This window comes from Lygodium microphyllum, chromosome 11 (genome assembly GCF_053477565.2).
Source record: "Lygodium microphyllum isolate KBCC chromosome 11, Lygodium_microphyllum_v1.1.10, whole genome shotgun sequence".
NCBI lineage: Eukaryota > Viridiplantae > Streptophyta > Polypodiopsida > Schizaeales > Lygodiaceae > Lygodium > Lygodium microphyllum.
In genome coordinates this window covers 94,819,766-94,838,230 of record NC_141145.1, presented here as the reverse complement: position 1 = coordinate 94,838,230, position 18,465 = coordinate 94,819,766, and the positions used below count along the sequence as shown (strand labels likewise).

The window sequence follows — 18,465 nt, the reverse complement described above, 5'->3', positions numbered from 1 at the left end:
CCGTGTGAGTGTTATCCGTCACATTCACTCTCAGCTCCGCGTCAGGCTCTAACAAACCGGTATCAAAGCAGGAAGTGTCGCAAGCAAGGAGGAGATGCAGGTGTCGCAGGCGAGCAAGAGGTGCAAGTGTCGCAGGGCACGCTACAAGTCGACGGGCACTGCCAGGCGGATGGGTCAGGCAGATGAAGCGCGGCAACAGGGCACTCCAACAGGAAGGCCATGACTTGTCCGACAGGTCACACATGAGGGTGTGACCAGATGGGTCGTCGTCAATGTTTTTTTTCTTTTTTCTGAAATCTAAAAGAAAAGAAAAAAGAAGGTTTCCTTCCCTTTCCCTACCAGACGTTCGCATGTATAAGCACAAAATACAAATCTATGCACATTTGTTCCTAAAAAATTAGGGCTTTTCTTGGATTTGGGGACCTTAATGCAAAACTGGAGAATCTGACTCAGAAATTGCAAAATCGGTGTACATTTGCCCGGGAATTTTGGGGCTTTTCACATTTTAGTGAAATTTTATCAATTTCACTGATATTTGTGCACACCGAACCCAAAAATTTTGGGGATTTGTCCAGATTTGATGCGAGCAAGACACAACAATGATATTTGTCTCAAAAGTTGCAAGAATTTATGACATTTTGCCTCCGACATTTGGGGCTTTTCATGTACATGCAAGAATTGGGCTGAAATTTACCAAAATTCTCAACATTGATGCACATTGGACCCCGTGCAATTTGGGGCTTTTGCTGTTTGGGTGAAATTTGTGCGCCATTTGGTCATTTTATGTACATGCGGGTTTAATTCCATGCAATTTGGACATCTAGCACTTGGAAAATTTTGGGGATTTTGCTGAAATTGATCTATTTTGGCAAAATTGGTCTATTCTATGCGTGTCAAAGACAGTGCAGATGTATGGTTGATGCTTTGAGCACAAAAATTTTGGGGCTTTTGACAGTGCATGTCAAATTTTGTGCTTGTGGGTGCATGTACAACAGAAATTGCAGCTAAAATTTGGGACTTCTCATGTAATGTGATGTATTTGTCCTTGGAACAGCTGTAATCAGCAGTTGAGTGTTGTAGCACAAGGTTTGGTGCTTCTGAAAATTTACTTGCAGATCTGAAATTTCTGCTTTTTCGTGGTTATTTATTGCTAGTTGGGACTTGTTTGTACCTTGGTCACTTGTGTGACAGTTTGAATCTGTATTTGCTGAATTATTTGGTCACATTTGCGCTGAAAATCATGGCTTTGGCAGCAGTGACAAGAGTAATCTCATGCACATTAAGAAGCTTGAAGGAGCACATAACTTTGCAGTCTAGCAAAAACAATGCTATAATATCCTGTTGCAGAAGAAGCAGGCAAAGGCGATTAATACCAAAGAGGCAAAGCCCGCAAACATGGAACAAGAAGACTGGGATGAGTCAAATGAGCTTACACACTCAACCATCGAGCTATCAAATTCTGATGCCTTGTTTAACATTGAAGGTTTGGATTCTGCCCATGCTATTTGGGCTCGACTGAAAGAGCTATATGCACAAAAGAGTGCCGCAAGCAAAGTTTATTGGCTGAAAAAGCTTATGGATTTGAGTATGAAAGAGGATACAACAATGTCTACTCACTTGAGTGAGTTTAACTCCATTTCCAGCCAGTTAGTTGCCTTGAAATTCTTGATTGATGAAGAATTTAAGGCTACGTCCTTGCTTTGCACTCTACCAGAGAGTTGGGATACATTCAAGACTGCTATGAACAATTCTAATGCGATCCTTATGTATGCCGATGTAGAGAGTGCTCTACTCATGGAAGAAATGAATCGGTAGAACAATGCATCCTTCAAGTGCTTTGCATACTAGGAGCAAGGGACGTAGTGAATCACGTGGTAAGGATCTTGAATGCCATCATTGTGGCAATAAGGGTCACTTTAAACGTGACTGTTACAAATGGAAGAAAGAGAAAGGAAAGGACAAGAAGACTGATGATAGCAAGGAAGAGAAGAAAGAGAGTAAGCCTAAGAAGACTAGTAACAAAATTAAAGAGGTGAATGTAGTCATTCATGATAGTGACAGTGGGAATGGCATACTCTTTGTCTCTTCACACTTTAGTACAACATGCTTAACTTACAGATACGGATGATGGCATGCATACTTGGATTCTAGATTCAAATGTTTCCTTTCATGTCATCCCTCATCGAGAGTGGTTTTCTGACTATACAGGGGGTCGACATGGTGTTGTCCATCTTGGGGACAACTATGCATGCGACATTGCAGCTATTGACAGTGTGCAATTGCAGTTTCAGCATGGTTCTGTCTTCACACTTCAGCATGTACGGCATGTACCTCAGCTCAAGAAGAGCTTGATTAGCACAAGGCAGCTAGATGACGATCGATTTCATACCACCTTTGGTGATGGAAAATGGAAGATCTGTAAGGGATCTAGAGTGATTGCCAGAGGTTGTAAAAGTGATACCTTGTATCCTCTCCATGTATCTAGTGTGCATGACCATGTTATTCCAGTGACCGAGCAGCCAAGTGTTTCTTTGTGGCATAGCCGGTACGGACACATGAATCAAACAGAAATGAAAGTGCTTTCTCGTTTGGGTTACTTGCCTTGTCTATACTGATTTTGAGTATTGTGATCGTTGCGTTTATGGTAAACATGCACAGACGTCTCATAAAAAGTCTCTTTCGCTAAAATCTTTTTCTCTAGAGTTAGTACATTCCGATGTATGTCAAATGCCAAGGTTATCTTTAGGGGGAAATAAATTCTTTGTCACCTTTGTTGATGATGCTACACGGAAGGTATGGGTTTACCCTATTCATAGCAAGGACGAAGTGCTTCACAAGTTTCAAAAATTCTTGGCATTGGTTGAAAATCAAACTGATAAGACACTTAAGTGTCTTCATTCTGACAATGGTGGGAAATATGTATCCAAGGCCTTTCAACCATTTTGTGACAGCAAAGGGATAAAGAGGGAGCTCACTGCCCCTCATAATCCAACCCAAAATGGAGTTGTAGAGCATATGAATCAGACCATACAGAATAAGGTCCGCACAATGTTGTCTCATGCTACATTGCCCCATAGTTTTTTAGCAGAGGCTGTTATGACAGTTGTATGCTTGATTAATCGATCACCAAACAGGTCTTTTAGGGGGGAGGGAGGTCCCCAAGAAGCGAGGTTGGGCAAGCCACCTTCGTATGCACACTTGAAAGTGTTTGAATGCGAAGCATTTGTGCACATATGTAAGGAAGAACGCAGCAAACTTGAGCCAAAGTCTTGTAAATGTATTTTCCTAGGATATGGTGATGAAGGTGAAATGGGACATAGATTATGGGATCCCGAGAAAAGAAAAGCAGTACGCAGCAATGATGTTACCTTCTGGGAAGATAGCATGCACAAACGGCCCAAAAGAACAAAGGAAGTCCGTAAGGTTGTATTCCGGTAAGAAATACCTTTTGGACAGCAAAGAGTGCCTGTTGTACAGCAGCAAATACATGCTGTAAATGAACCTGCAAATGCAGAAAATAATGCTGGAAATGATCAGCCAGCTATTGCCCATAATGATGAGCCACTAGACGTACAGGAACAGCTAGGACAGCAAACTGTTAATGCTAATTTGCAAGCTAAATGCCAAGACTGCAAGCTGAAAATGGAAATTTGCAAGCTCAACAGCTAGCAAACAATCATCATTGGGTTAGAAGATCGTCTAGGGCTACTAGACAACCTAATAGATTCATTCCTGGTGCAAACAATGTGGCTGATTATGTCATGTTGACAGGCTGTGGTGAACCGTCTTGCTTCAAGGAAGCAATGGACAGATAGGACAGCAAGAAATGGTATAAATCCATGTTGTCAGAGATGAAATCTCTTGAGAAAAATGGCACTTGGAATTTGGTGCAATTGCCTTAGGGGGAAAAAACCCTTCCATACAAATGGTTTAACAAGATGAAGGTTACTTCTCGTTCCTCGCCAAAGTAAAAGCAAGATTGGTTGCGAAGGGGTACAAGCAGGAACATGGAGTTGACTTTGATGAGATCTTCTCTCCTGTAGTCAAGATGACTACATTGAGAACCATTTTGGGCTTTGTTGTAGCTGAAGATATGGAGCTCATACAAATACATGTAAAGACTGCATTCTTACATGGTGATCTGTATGAAGATATATATATGTAGCAACCTGAAGGGTTTGTGGCAAAAGGAAAAGAGAAGATGGTATGTAAACTCAAATGGAGGCTGTATGGGCTGAAACAAGCACCAAGAGAATGGTATCATAAGTTTGATACATTTATGTAGCCTCAAGGTTTTCATAGAACTCAAGTGGATTACTGCTTGTACACCAAGAAGGCAACAGATGGCAACCTGATTATCTTGGTTCTGTATGTTAATGACATACTGATTGCTGGTAGGGATACTCATACCTTGGACTCACTGAAGCAAAGTCGTCATGGCAACTTTGACATGAAGGAACTTGGTGATGCAAATCACATTCTTGGCATGTGAATACTCACAAAAGGATTACTCTATCTATCTCAGCAGGAGTATATCTCCAAGGTTTTGCACCATTTCAATATGGAGAGGGGGGAAACAATTGGGATTCCATTGCCTCCATATGTGAAACTCAGTGCAGAGGACAACCCTACATTTGATGATAAGAAGGCTGAAATGGCCAAGATACCATATGCTTCAGCTGTTGGCAGTTTGATGTATACTATATTTGTTACACGTCTTGACATTGCCTTTGCAGTGGGAGTGATTAGCAAATGCATGGCAAACCTAGTAAAAAGCATTGGGAAGCAGTGAAATGTATTATGAGATACCTCAAAGGCACAAAGGATTTGTGCATCTGCTTTGGAAAGCAAAAGGGATCTGTCGTTGGCTTTATGAATCCAGACTATGCTGGTCATGTGGACTGCAGAAAGTCCACTTCTGGGTATGTGTTTACCTTCACAGGAGGAGCAGTCTCTTAGATCTCTAGGCTACAAAAGTGTGTTGCATTATCTACTACAGAGACAGAGTATGTGGCTGCCACTGAGGCATGCAAGGAGGCTTTATGGCTTTCACGTCTGGTGGGAGAGCTTGGCATTACAAAGTACTTGTTCTCCATTGTGATAGTCAGAGTGCTATCATGCTAGCACGAAATCTTGTCTTTCATGCAAAGACAAAGCACATACAGGTGAAGTATCACTTCATTAGAGATGTACTTGATAGCAAAAGCATTGAGCTTGTCAAAGTGCATACAGATGATAATCCTGGAGATCTTCTCACGAAGGGCCTTCCAGCAGAGCGGTTTGCTCATTGCCGAACAGATGATGGGAATAAAGGGCCATCGTGCCTTTTATACGTGCAAAGGGCCATCGTGCCTTTTATATGTGCACGGGTGTGAATACACCCTTAGCACATTTGTACTTTTATATTCATATATATATATATATATATATATATATATATATATATATATATATATATATATATATATATATATATATATATATATATATATATATATATATATATATCACCTGAAAGAGATACACTTGTCATTGTACTGAACATCAAGTGTCGTGCTCATACTCTCCTTCATTTACATGTACAACTAAATAATACACATGCACAATACACAGAGGTAAATAAAGGACCTTTATCCCAGCAACCTCCCACTCAAAGGTTCAAAGTGAACCTCTAACCAACTCCCACTTGTCATATGCAATGCTCATGCTAAGCCTTGCTTAGACTTTTAGTGAGAACATCTACAGGGTTGTCCTATGTTTTGATCTTGATCAATGTGCTTAGACTATCTTCCAGAATCTGTCTGATAAAGTGATATCGCACATCTATATGCTTTGTGCGCGAATGATACATGGTATTCTTAGCCGAATACAAAGCACTCTGGCTATCACATCCCAACACTAGAGTCCTCACAGACATGCCGAGATCCCCTACAAGTCTGCTCAACCATATAGCTTCCTTAGAAGCTTCAGTAGCAGATATGTATTCAGCTTCAATAGTACTCAGTGCTATGATATTCTGCAACCTAGAGCACTAAGAAACGGCCCCACCAACAACGGTAAAGACATATCCACTAGTGGACCTACGAGTGTCCAAGTCACCTGCCATGTCTGCATCACAATAACCCTGCAAACTAAGTGCACCCTGCCCATAGCAAATACACTTTCTTTGTATACCCTTTAGGTATCGAACAATACAATTGACAGCTTCCCAATGTGGTTTGCCAAGATTTGACATAAACCTGCTAACAACTCCCACTGCATGAACAATGTTTGGACGAGTAGCAACCATAGCATACATAAGAGAGCCACAAGCTGGTGCATAAGGGACTCCCTTCATAGCATTGGCTTCCACATCATCTTTTGGGCTGTTGGCTTTACTAAACTTAAGATATGGAGGTACACGCACCTCAAGAGGCTTAGCTTTAACCATGTTAAATCTGTCCAATACCTTTTCAATGTACTTCTCTTGATATAAGAACAACAATTTCTACGCTCTATCCCTGCAAATCCTCATGCCCAATATATACTCTGCATTTCCCAAATCTTTCATGGAGAAAGCTGATTTTAGCTGATCTTTGAGAGAATCCAAGCTAGTCCTTCTTTTCCCAGCTAGCAACATATCATCCATATACAAAACAAGTATGATGGGGTTGCCATCTGTATCCTTTTTCATGTACAAACAATGATTTGCATGGCTGCATGTAAACCCATGAGAGAGTATAAAAGTGTCAAACTTTTTGTGCCACTACCGTGGTACTTGCTTCAACCCATATAAGCTGCATTTTAGTTTACACACCACCTACTCCTTTCCAGGAACTACAAAGCCCTCAGACTGTTTCATGTAGATTTCCTCATGAATGTCACCATGAAGAAAAGTTGTTTTCACATCCATTTGGTACAGCTCTGAGTCCAATACAGCAGTGAGAGCAAAAAGCATACGCAGAGTAGTCATCTTCACCCCAGGTGAGAAGATCTCTTGGAAGTCAATCCCTTCCTTCTGTGCATACCCTTTGGCAACTAGTCTTGCCTTGTACTTGGGTTTTCCATCAACTATCTTTACTTTGTAAACCCATTTGTTTGGAAGAGGCTTTCTTCCCTTGGGCAACGACACAAGATCCCAAGTATTATTAGCATACAGAGATTTAATCTCTTCCTACATAGCTAGCTTCCGCCTGAATTTGCATGACTTGGCCTCTCTATATGTAAGAGGCTCACCCTCGTCTGTAAGCATCACATAGTGCAAAGAGGGGTCATACCTATGTGGCTGCCTTCTTAAGCGTATAGACATGTGTACCCAATGATCTACATTCTCAAGAATCGGATCTACATCAGGAGGTATGTTATTTTCAGCATTTAATAGCTGCTGTAAGCCATTTTCAGCATGTTGTTCATGCTGTACAGCACCTTCATTTTCATTACCAGCACCTACATTTTCATAATCAACAAGTCTATCTTGTTGTCCATGACCTCCTTGTGCTTCTATTTGCTGTCCATCATCATTTGGCTCAAAAATAACCGGCCGATCATCAGTTTCAGCCTGTGGTACAGCATCATGAGGCTCATCATTTGAAGTAATAGAATGCTGCAAATTCTGAAAGTTGACCTTTTTCATATCTTCATCAAAGGCTAAAGTACTTTTCACCAACTTTGCCTCATTAAACACAACATTATGGCTGCGAACAATCTTCTTGGACTGTGGTAACCACACTCTATAGCCAAATTCACCCGCATCACCATAGCCCATGAAAATGTTTTTGGCCGATTTCGGGTCAAGTTTACTCCTCACCTCATCTCTAACATGCACAAAAGCATCACACTTGAATATCCATAAATGGTCATATGAGGCCGATTTGCCAAACCAAACCTCCTCAGGGATACCATTATTTAAGGACATGTTTGGAGAGCGGTTGCAACTTCATCTCACCGGCATTGGCAGCTAAGGTGGGTATACGTCTTGAGGAAATGGGACTAGTTAGACAGGCTGATTTGGCATGCCCAAGACATAGTGAACCTGTCACCCCTATTCCTGGCAAACTCCGTATGCACATTCAGAGCTATGTGGACACAGAGGAGTTCCATATTATGCCTTTAGAGGGCTGTGATGTTCTGTTGGGTATTCCATGGTGCCACAGGAAGCATGCTATCTGGGATACTTACAACAGAATGATTACCCTTGTACATAAAGGCAAGACTAATGTGTTAGATGTGAAGCTTAAAGGAGAGTCTATCCCACTTGTTTCTGCTTCTGCAATTACTTTTGTAATGAAAAATCATATTTCTGCGTACCTGGTTTTTGCAAAGCAAGTTAATGAAGTTGACAATAATGTGTCTGTACTAGATGAAAGTAGAAGGGCTTTCTTGGATAAATTCACTGATTGTTTCTCAGATTCGTTACCAGGAGAGTTACCCCCTGAGAGGCCTGAAGATCATACCATAGATCTTATTCCAAGGTCTAGTCCACCCAATAGGCCACCGTACAGGGTCAGTGCAGCGCAGCAGAAAGAGATTATGACACAGGTTAATGAACTTTTAGAGAAGGGACTAATTCAGCCCAGTAATTCTCCGTTTTGTTCACCTGTGTTGCTAGCTCAAAAAAAAGGACGGCTCTTGGCGAATGTGTATTGACTATAGAGCCTTGAATAAAAACATGATCAACAATAGGTTTCCAATTCCGAGGATAGATGACATTCTTGATCGATTACATAAAGCAGGAATGTTTAGCAAGATAGATTTGAAAAGTGGGTACCATCAGATCAAAATCAAGCCAGAGGATATCCGTAAGACTGATATTAGAAATTTTAGTCATGCCGTTTGGATTGACCAATGCTCTTGCTATGTTTAACAAGATGATGGATAGAATTTTCCGCCCTTATTGAAGTTTAATTGGCACATTCTTTAATGATATGATTATCTTTTCAAAGAATGAAGAGAAGCATATAAAACACTTAGTTACAATATTTAATGAGCTTCAGCATAAAAATTGCTCATTAATGGCAAGAAGAGTGAATTCTTTTTGGAAGAGATTCACTTCCTTGGACACATAGTATCTAAAGATGGTGTAAAGATGGATCCTGCAAAGATAGAAGCAATTGTCTCTTGGCCAGACTTGAAAACCGTTCATGATGTCCGCAATTTCCTTGGTCTATGCTCTTACCATAGAAGATTTGTAAGACACTTTGCAGAGATTGCTTCTCCTTTACATGCACTTGAAAAGAAGGATGTCAAATGGCAATGGACTGACAAAGAGAAATCAGCATTTAGATGTTTGAAGGGGAAAATGACTATAGATCCAATACTTATTTTGCTAGATCTGTCTAAGCCATTCGTAGTGCAATGTGATGCATGTGGAAACAGCATTGGTGATGTATTAATGCAGAATGGCCGAGTTGTGGCATACGAGAGTAGAGTGCTTTGTCATTGAAAGGACTTACCAAAATTATGAGAAAGTGTTATTGGTTGTGATCCATGCACTTTCTAGTTGGAAGCACTATTTGCTTGGTGCTGATTTTGTAGTGCAAACGGATCATCAAACACTTAGATACTTTCTCACAGAGGATAAATTGTCAGAGAAACACATGCATTGGGCAAATTTCCTATCTATGTTTCATTTTCGGATAGTGCATGTGGAAGGCAAGAAGAATGTAGCTGCAGAAGCTTTATCTCGCAGATATTTATGCATAATATCTTCAAGTACCATGGAATGCCACAGTCAATTGTTAGTGATAGGGACCCAAGAATGACTAGCTTGTTTTGGAAAGCATTGTTTGAAAACATGGACACTACGCTGAAATTTTCATCTTCTTTCCATCCACAAATTGATGGACAGTTTGAAGAAGCAAATTCGACTATTTTAGAACTACTGAAGTGTTATGTTTCAAATCATAAGACTTCTTGGAAACACTACTTGCCATTGGTTGAGTATGCATACAATAATACAATGCACTCATCTACTGGCAAAGCACCTTTTGAGATTGTGGAAGGTGGAAAGAAATTGCCTCCCATTTTGCAGACAAAAGATAACATTTTTGAAGCAGATCGTTATGTAAAAGATTGGGAAGAAGCATATAAAAAGATCGAGGATCCCTTAGAAAAGTCACAAGCTTAACAAAAAAGAGCTACTAATAGAAGATGCACATGTGAGAATGCTCACGGAATAAAAGTCACCGTAACTAAGCCACATTACAATTTTTGATGTGATTGCAATTATAAAAGTTGCTCAGATCAACTTGAAGAATGCAAGGGTCACCATCCCTAAAATTTAGGGAGTTACTATTTTTGGACCCCAAAATCTATTCACATCATTATCTTCGTTTTTGCACGAGGATTCATTCTCTGGTCTGTGCTGAGGTCAAAATTTTGCAACGATCATGGAGAATTTTAGACCGAAAGGTTTAAACGAGAAAATTGTTACATATCTGCCATGTGGCACAAATTCCACACACAGAGAGAGAGAGAGAGAGAGAGAGAGAGAGAGAGAGCATTTTTTAAAAAGACATTATAGGCATGAGAGGTAGATCTGAGAATGAAATTTTGAGGAGCTGAGGGCAGATAACTGCAAGTTCATCAGCTATGGAGAGTACTTATTCATCTCTGACTCATGTACGGAGGTAGAGCTCACTCCCTCTGGTCAACTCTCTCTCTATTCTCAAAGGACATGCTCTACATGATGGGCTGATTCCATCAAAGGTACAGTTCTGTGTTTTCTTTACCCTTCTGCTCAGGCAAGAGCCTCACTGTCCAGGTTCAAGAGTAGCTGTTGGCTTCTCCAATGAAAATACTAAAGAAAGTGATGACCATGCCACACAGGAACAGGGGTTTTTCAGCTCTGATTTAGTGGTCTGTGGGACTGTTTTACTGTTGGAATGATGCCAAGATATGCTCGACAATAAGAACAATAAATACATATTTCTACAGATTGCAATTCTTCACATGAATCATTGAGTTATGGTCACAGAAAATGCTTTTCTAAAAGGGATGTTATTCTGTAAGAACAGCAAATACAAAGTTCTGCAGACTGCAATTCTGCACATGAATCATTGAGTTATGGTCACAGAAAATGCTTTCCTAAAAGGGATGTTGTTCTAGATATGCTGGATAGTAAGAACAGTAAATGCAGAGTTCTACAGACTACAATTCTGCACATGAATCATTGAGTTATGGTCACAAAAAATGCTTTCCTGAAAGGGATGTTGTTCTGGTCATGATACACTATCCTTATGCAGCTGGGATTTACTCAAAAAAGATGAAAATCAACTGTTCACAGGTTATGTATTTTGGAACATTTCATTTTTTTAACTTTCCATGTTTTAATTGATAAAGAAATACCGAGAGGAACGCCGGTCTTCGAAGCCAATCTGGTGTTGAGCGAGGGAGTGAGATCTCTGTTTTTGTGTGTGTGTGTGTGTGTGTGTGTGTGTGTGTGTGTGTGTGAAAAGATCAAGTGTTAATTGAAGGAACTACCGCTTTATATGAGTCATAGACTGGTTACAGCTATGGATTTTATCTTTGAGCTTTCTAGAACACCTATAAGAAATGATGGGATATGGACAGTTATATGCAGGTTCAATGAGCAAACCCATTTCATTCCAACAAGGAAGAAGATAAACGTTAATCATATAGCACGTCTATTTTTGCAACATGTGTTTAAGTATCATGGCATGCCAAAGTCAATCATCACTGAATCAAGACCCTCAGATGACCAATTCTTTTCGAAGGGGTTGTTTGAAAATATGGATATCACACTAAAATTTTCTTCATCCTTCCATCTGTAAACAGATGATCAATCAAAATAGGCAAATTCTACAGTGCTTGATCTCTTGAGATGCTATGTATCTGAGCATAAGTCATTATGGGAGCAACATTTGCCTTTGATACAGTTTGCATACAATAATATAGTACATAGTTTTATTAGCAAAGCTCCATTTGAGGCTCTGGAAGGTAACAAAAAAGTGCCTCCTATTTTGCACACAAAGGACAAGATCTTTCAGACTAATCAATATGTAGAAGACGTCGGATGCAACCTCTACAAAGATTAAGTATGCTCTTTAAAGGTCTCAAGAAGCAAAAGAAAGCAACTAGTCGCCATAGACATGCTTTGTAGTTTGCAAGGAGCAATTATATGTTGCCACCTCCTTAAAAGGCAAGGTTGAAAAATATGAAAATTAGGGAGAGGTTGTATCCAAAGTTGAGTATGAGATACTATGGGCCCTTTGAAGTGTTGGAGAGGATTAACAATGTTGCTTATAGGCTGAAATTACCTCTACACTGGCAAGTACACAATGTCTTTCATCACGAGAGCTTGTTGAGGCCTTTTCATGGTGATGTACTTAAGGATGTATCTGCCGAAATTTAGCCAGAAGTTGAGGAGCTGGATGAGATTTTTGTGCCCAAGTAAATTTTGACACATCAAGAGAGAAAGATTAGAGGTAAAGTTTCCAAAAGGTATTTGTGAAGTTTCAAAACTACTCATCAATGGATGCTAAGAGGATGATCATAGTTTGATGCAAACTAATGCATACTAATGCAAATCCATTGGAGGCCTACCTAGAAGCTAGAAACGGTTGTATGAAGACCTACAGCAATAGGCGATAGCCCAAAAAGGACTAAAACAAGCAAGGGACAGCAATTGGAGGCTAGCGACAACCATTTTTAGCTCCCATAATGAAGGCGACTGCAAGTTGGACTCTCTTGATTAGGATAGTAGCAAACTCGAGGTAGTTTTCACAAAGAAAATTAGAATTTTCTCTCTCTACAACATTCTCATCATTCTTCGACCATTTCTCAACTCCCCTCAATATTTTCCAATAGTTTGAGTTATCAGTTTTCAATCAATCTCTCTTGTAAACTCTAATTTACAGTAGAAATTAGGGTTTTGACATCATCAACCTCAGGATGCGTACTCTAGATTGAAGGCCTAAGACTTGAATTCCAACAATAATTTCAAGGATTTCAGAGAGATTCAAGAGGCCAACTAGCCAATTTCAATTTGGGGCTAAATTTGTCTCACAAAAACCAAGGTGAAGGCCAATTCCCCAAGCAAACCAAGGGACAAATTGGTTTGAAGGCTTGTTGGTCATTAAGGACAGCAAGAAATACTTGGATTAGTAAAGATCAACAAGTCTCAATTGTACTCCATCCATTTGCAATGAGATAAAGAAATACCAAAAGGGGCACAATTTTGGGGCCAACGGGCTGTCTATTATCCAAGATTTAAGAGGTAAAGTGTGCATTTCAATTTATGTGAATTAATTACTTGCTATAATTACTGTTAAATCAGATTGTTACCACCCTTTCTTAGGAGGAAGGCTAGTCTCAGCATTTGCCATTTTCCACACTACCCAACTCTATCAATGATCCAACCTTCTTGAGTCCTATTTGCTACTGCCTAACATCTTTGGAGGCTGCCTACTACATTTCAAGATCCGTCAAAGTACTATAAACTCTCCTACTCATACTCTCAGCATTGGTCCTTGAGATGCAAGAGTTCAAGGTGAGTATTTCGCCTTTATATAGTGTGTTTGCTACATCGAGCAATGTATATATATTCATTCATTATCTTCTTTAGTATTCATTGTCTCTAAGTTATCCTAACCATAATTGTGCTCTTTATCAATTTGTGCTTTGTCATACCATCGTGTTTGTTATCTATAGATGTCAAACGAGTATTTCTTTATAGAAGATACCTGCCTATACACAAAACATAACACAATTGGGGCTGCCTGCACAAAAATGCAGGTAGAGAATGGCCTATCCCTGCAAAACTAAAGGTCCCTAACTGAGAATGGCATTACCCAACACAATAGATGTGCTGCCCAACAAAGGCAAAAGACTCGTAGCTTGAAACGCAAGGTGCAGATTGAATTCCATCACCAATGCAATAGGTAGAGGGCGGAATTCAGGCTGCCCTTTACTGTTTGATTGAAAATGCAAGATCTAGTACACTTGCAAATGTTGCCTTGCTGCCTAGCAAGGTGGATAGCTGCTTCTCTTTGGAGAGACTAGATCCCAACTTGGCAAATGATACCATGTGAGAATGCATAGCAGAAAGGAAAGTGAACATAGAGAGGAGGAGACTAGATGAAACACAAGACAAAGGAACAACCTAATTGATGGTTGAGAGATACAAGGCTATAGCAGTCAGTCCAAACACATAGTACTAAGCCTCAATGTGGGCACCAAACAATAGCAAGAGGATGAGAGAAGAATGAGGAAGGCTAGCTAAATGATGATCACAATGGATGAATGAATGATGGGGGCAGGCTGTCTTAAAAATAGGCAAACTAGGGCCACAACATATACAAGTGGCCACACCCAAAATGTGGGTGCCTAGGAGAACCTAAAGTGCCCAAAACAAAAATGCACTCTTGTACCCTCCATCTCAAGTGCCTGAAACACGTTGAATGACAGAAAATGACAATGTCAGAGCTTCTAATGTCCTCATCCAGCTTAGACTGAGGCTCATAGGCAAGAGATGACTGTACAAGACACACATGTCTACTAACACATAGAACCCCAATAGCTGATGCAAAACAATCTATATTGCCCAAGGGCCAAAATAGTGAGTTGGCACAAAGAGTGCCTTTGAGGAAAACGCAGCCATAGTTAGTCTTATGGACCCGATTGTCCTCTCTTTACCAAGTCAAGACCTTTGCCCATAGGACCTCGGGATGAACCTACCATTTTTCTCTATTGCAAAGCTCCCAACCATGAAGGACCACGTTTAAAAAGATAGAGGAGATTCCAAATGAGCTTGCATCCCCTGGTAAGTATGTTGCCTCAAATGACATGGTTGTGCCTTTGTTGTCTTATATCCCATCTCTAAAGCATGGTGTACTTTACACCAATCTTCTCAACTCTCCCAATCAGGACACCATAGCATAGGCTAAGCCTATGTAGCTCTATGGCTGGAAGTGAGTGTGATATCCATTTCTCTATGTTTCTTCTTGTGCTTCTACGGCTTATGCCATGTCATATGTACAAGTCAAAGATCTATGGGGTCATTTCAAATAGTCTCCTACACATTCATCTTCTTCCTAGAGGCACATTGGGGCATGGATAATTCACTGCATTTGTGGTTAGGACTAGCTCTTGCTGCTTTAGGGTTCATAGCTCCCTTGTTGACACAATACATGCCATCCTTACCTTCTCATGCATTTATAGCACAAGTTTTTGCTAAGGTGCATGTAAAATCCCTCTCCCTATTTCTAAGCTGATTCAAAATGTCCTCTCTAAGAAAATTGCTAATCTACTACACTCCATGATGAAGTCACTAGCTGCATGGCCTGTCATAGACTAAAGTCTAATACTTGCCAAATGTTCCCAACCCTTTTAAAGAGAGATTAATGCATCTGTCCTCCCTTCCAATTTTTACTTAGTGAAAGTTTTGTGCATGTTGCTCACAGGTGGCATTATCTATGACTCCCACAAGTACAGAAATAGCTTTTTTCTCTAAAAATACATATGATAGAAGTAAAGCCGTTGTTCTTATAGAATCAAAATGGTATAATGTCACCTTTCCCCAGATATTTCCAGGAGAATTGTTCTGACCCTCTTCCTGATATGCTCCATCAGAATAAACCCACAAATGTGTACCAGGTGGACACTGTACCCCTGCAAACTTTCAAAAAGGCAACCACAAATTCAGTAACAGCCATCTAAACCATGTAGTCTTTTCCATAACCATCCTGTCATAAACACATACCTTAAGCATTCTCAGCTCAAGCTTAGTTATCTCACGGCCATTCATGTACACATCAGTACAGCCATTGCTAGCCTTCTCAGCTAACAGACCTCCCACATTGAGTTCAGCAGTGATTATTTTGTCAGGTTTCTCCCCTTCCTACCAACACAAATGGACTGTCCTCTGTCATTAAAGACTCAGCAAAAAGTATGGTTGAGATATAGAGCAAAAAGTGATGAAATGCCTCACCTTTCCCCACAGCCCTGACTGCTTGTCATACCAGTATTTCCCTGGTTTCAACTTCGATGGTGGATTACTGCAGCCAAGTAACTCTGCCAATTCATGTGCTCGTAATGGCTTTCCATTTACATGCAACCGCTCTGGACGAAGTTGGTTGGCTGGACATTCTCTTTCCGCCTTCATTATCTGATGAACTTCCGGAGGATCGAGCAGGCTTTTTAAAAGCCTAGATGGCTTTCCTAAATTGGACCTTTCTGATTCATCAATGGGCTGGCTTATGCAACCCACACATTTCCGACCTTCTGGCATTGATCCCATGGCTTGAAGCACACAGCTGCGACAGTACTTTGCATTGCAGACTAGGCATGCCTCCGTTTCCATAAATCTGTGGAATTTCAAACAAATGGCACACTCTTTTTTTCTTTGTCGCTGATGAGTCAAAGATCCAGGATCTGCAATAGTGCTAGATTGCACATCTTCATTTTGCCTGAGAGGGCTATCTGATTGGGTATTTGAAGTGGAGCGTAATGTCATATCTGGATGTGGGAACCGAAAATCAGAATGTGTAGAGGAGTGTTCACCATGTCCAGAATAAGGTATACTGTCACTTCTTTCAAGATGGAAGGAAGCCACTGCTGCTGTGGGGGATGATGGAAGAGATGGGGAGCGCGAAACCGGAGGAGGATTGACTTCACGCCTATTGTCTTTTTCTAAATCAGGGGGATTGCCTGAGATGGAAGGCAAATAAATCACAAACCTCTGGTCAGGAGCTGGGTGGGACTCACTCGAACTGACAGCATGATCTGCAAGGGTGACAGCTGAGACCTGTCTTCGATCATTTACAATGGAAGAAGAAGCTGGCAAGCATGTAAGATCTGCAGCTGTTTGTGCAACAGGAATCCTCCTTCTGTACTCTTCAAGAGACATATCCATACCAGGATCTTTTCTCCCAGTGGAGGAAACACGCAGGTTTTCAAGGGTTTCAGCCTTTGGTACATCATAGGCTGGGCGAGGACCTTCATAAACTGCTGCAAACGAGTAATCCAGATGGTCACCAGTAGGAATTGGCATGCCAGGTGGTAGCATGCTTTGCAGGGTGGCCGTCCACGATTCCTTGTCATCGTCGCCATTGACCATTGCAGAGCCCCTGGTGTGATCCATCGCAAATCAATCAGGAGGTGAATTTACCTGTATACTCGGGACACATTTATGTTTGGTAGAATCCCGAATACGATATACTGAAACAACCACTGCCACGCCCTGAAAGGACCTTGCCGGAATGCTTTCTTGCCTACAAAACAAATGAAGAACGGCCTTCACACACTCTACACATTAACCCGCAAGGGAAGCCTGAAATTCGTTTGTGCTGGAATTCTCTGGAAAATGTCTCCGTGGACTGATATAGCAAATCTTCCCGTGGCATGTGATATGCCATACGTTTACCTGCAAGGGGAGCCTAAAATTGTTTGTGCTGGAATACTCTAGCAAATCCTTCCACGGCCTGACACAGTAAATCCTCCCGTGGCCTCTGGTATGCAGGGCACGCATTGAAAGGCATCGAAATGCACACGCAAACTACTCATCGTCTGCTCGAACTGAGAGGAGAATCCCTCGCTGCTTCGGGGTCCACAAAGGAGGCCTTGGGAAGCTCTCGTGAAAGGCATGTACACTGGCACAAGCTCTGCGGGAAGGCCATCTTCATCATCAACACACAAACACATCGATGAGAGAGTACCTGTGTTTGATTTGCTTGCTCGATTGGCGAGCTGCTTGCTGTTTCTGAGTGTCAGCACGTTTGCGTGGGAATATGACGATCGAAATGCGCGCGCGCGCGAGGGAAAGAGAGGGGGGGGTCACGGGAGTGTGTGTGTGTGCGCGTGTCTGTGTTTTTGAGCTCCACCCTTGGCTATCTTGTGAAGCACATGCAGCCAAAGTTTGGACATCCTTATTAACTCAAAGCTCGTTGCCTTTTTATTAAATTAAGATTGGATCCTTACCAAATCAATATCATTAAATCAAGCTTGCCATCACCTTGAAGGGAAAGCCAGTTTAAGCCACTAGTGTGTGCTCACAATCGGCTCTGAGTTCCAATCCCAGGGACATACCAATCTTGAACTACCTCGCCTATACAGGGCTTTTCCACTCTTAAAAACTCTTGTATTTTTTTAATAAATTGTTATTACCTCAAGCTTAAAGGGGTGAGCTAGTTTAAGCCAACAATGTGTGCATGCATGATCCGTTGAGTTTAATCCAAGGGCACAGAGTATTGCATGGGCAGCCTTGGCACCTTAAAAACTATTGCATTTTAAAAGAAATAGATCACTACCCATGCCTCACTTATATAGGGGGTCTTGGCACCTTAAAAACTATTGTATTTTAAAAGAAGAAGATTAGTGCCCTTGGTTTATTGTTACTTGATGTAAATATTATCTCAATACAATTTCTCATATTATCAAAAAATTAGTGCAAAATTCGAACATCCTAGTTAAATCAAAATGAACACCCTTCGTTTGACATTACTTGATGTAACTGTTATTTGAATTCTA

At 40.9% G+C, this 18,465-nt stretch overlaps 1 protein-coding gene across 6 annotated transcripts in view; it reads right to left on the bottom strand.

The window, feature by feature from the left end:
* Positions 1 to 17,844, bottom strand: part of LOC148029104 (extra-large guanine nucleotide-binding protein 3-like) — an 88,249-nt gene extending 70,405 nt beyond the window's left edge. For 2 of the 6 annotated variants that reach the window (XM_087687864.1, XM_087687865.1), the window contains exons 1-4: positions 17,257 to 17,843; positions 15,929 to 17,066; positions 15,701 to 15,838; positions 15,512 to 15,616 (exon numbers count right to left, since the gene is read on the bottom strand). In XM_087687864.1, coding sequence (XP_087543990.1) covers positions 15,512 to 15,616; positions 15,701 to 15,838; positions 15,929 to 17,066; positions 17,257 to 17,354 — 1,479 coding nt within the window. In that variant the 5' untranslated portion in view covers positions 17,355 to 17,843. Of the gene's footprint in view, positions 1 to 15,511; positions 15,617 to 15,700; positions 15,839 to 15,928; positions 17,211 to 17,256 lie in introns of all 6 variants that reach the window. The other 4 variants (XM_087687866.1, XM_087687867.1, XM_087687868.1 and 1 more) reach the window with 4 other exon arrangements.
* Positions 17,845 to 18,465: the final 621 nt, after the last annotated feature.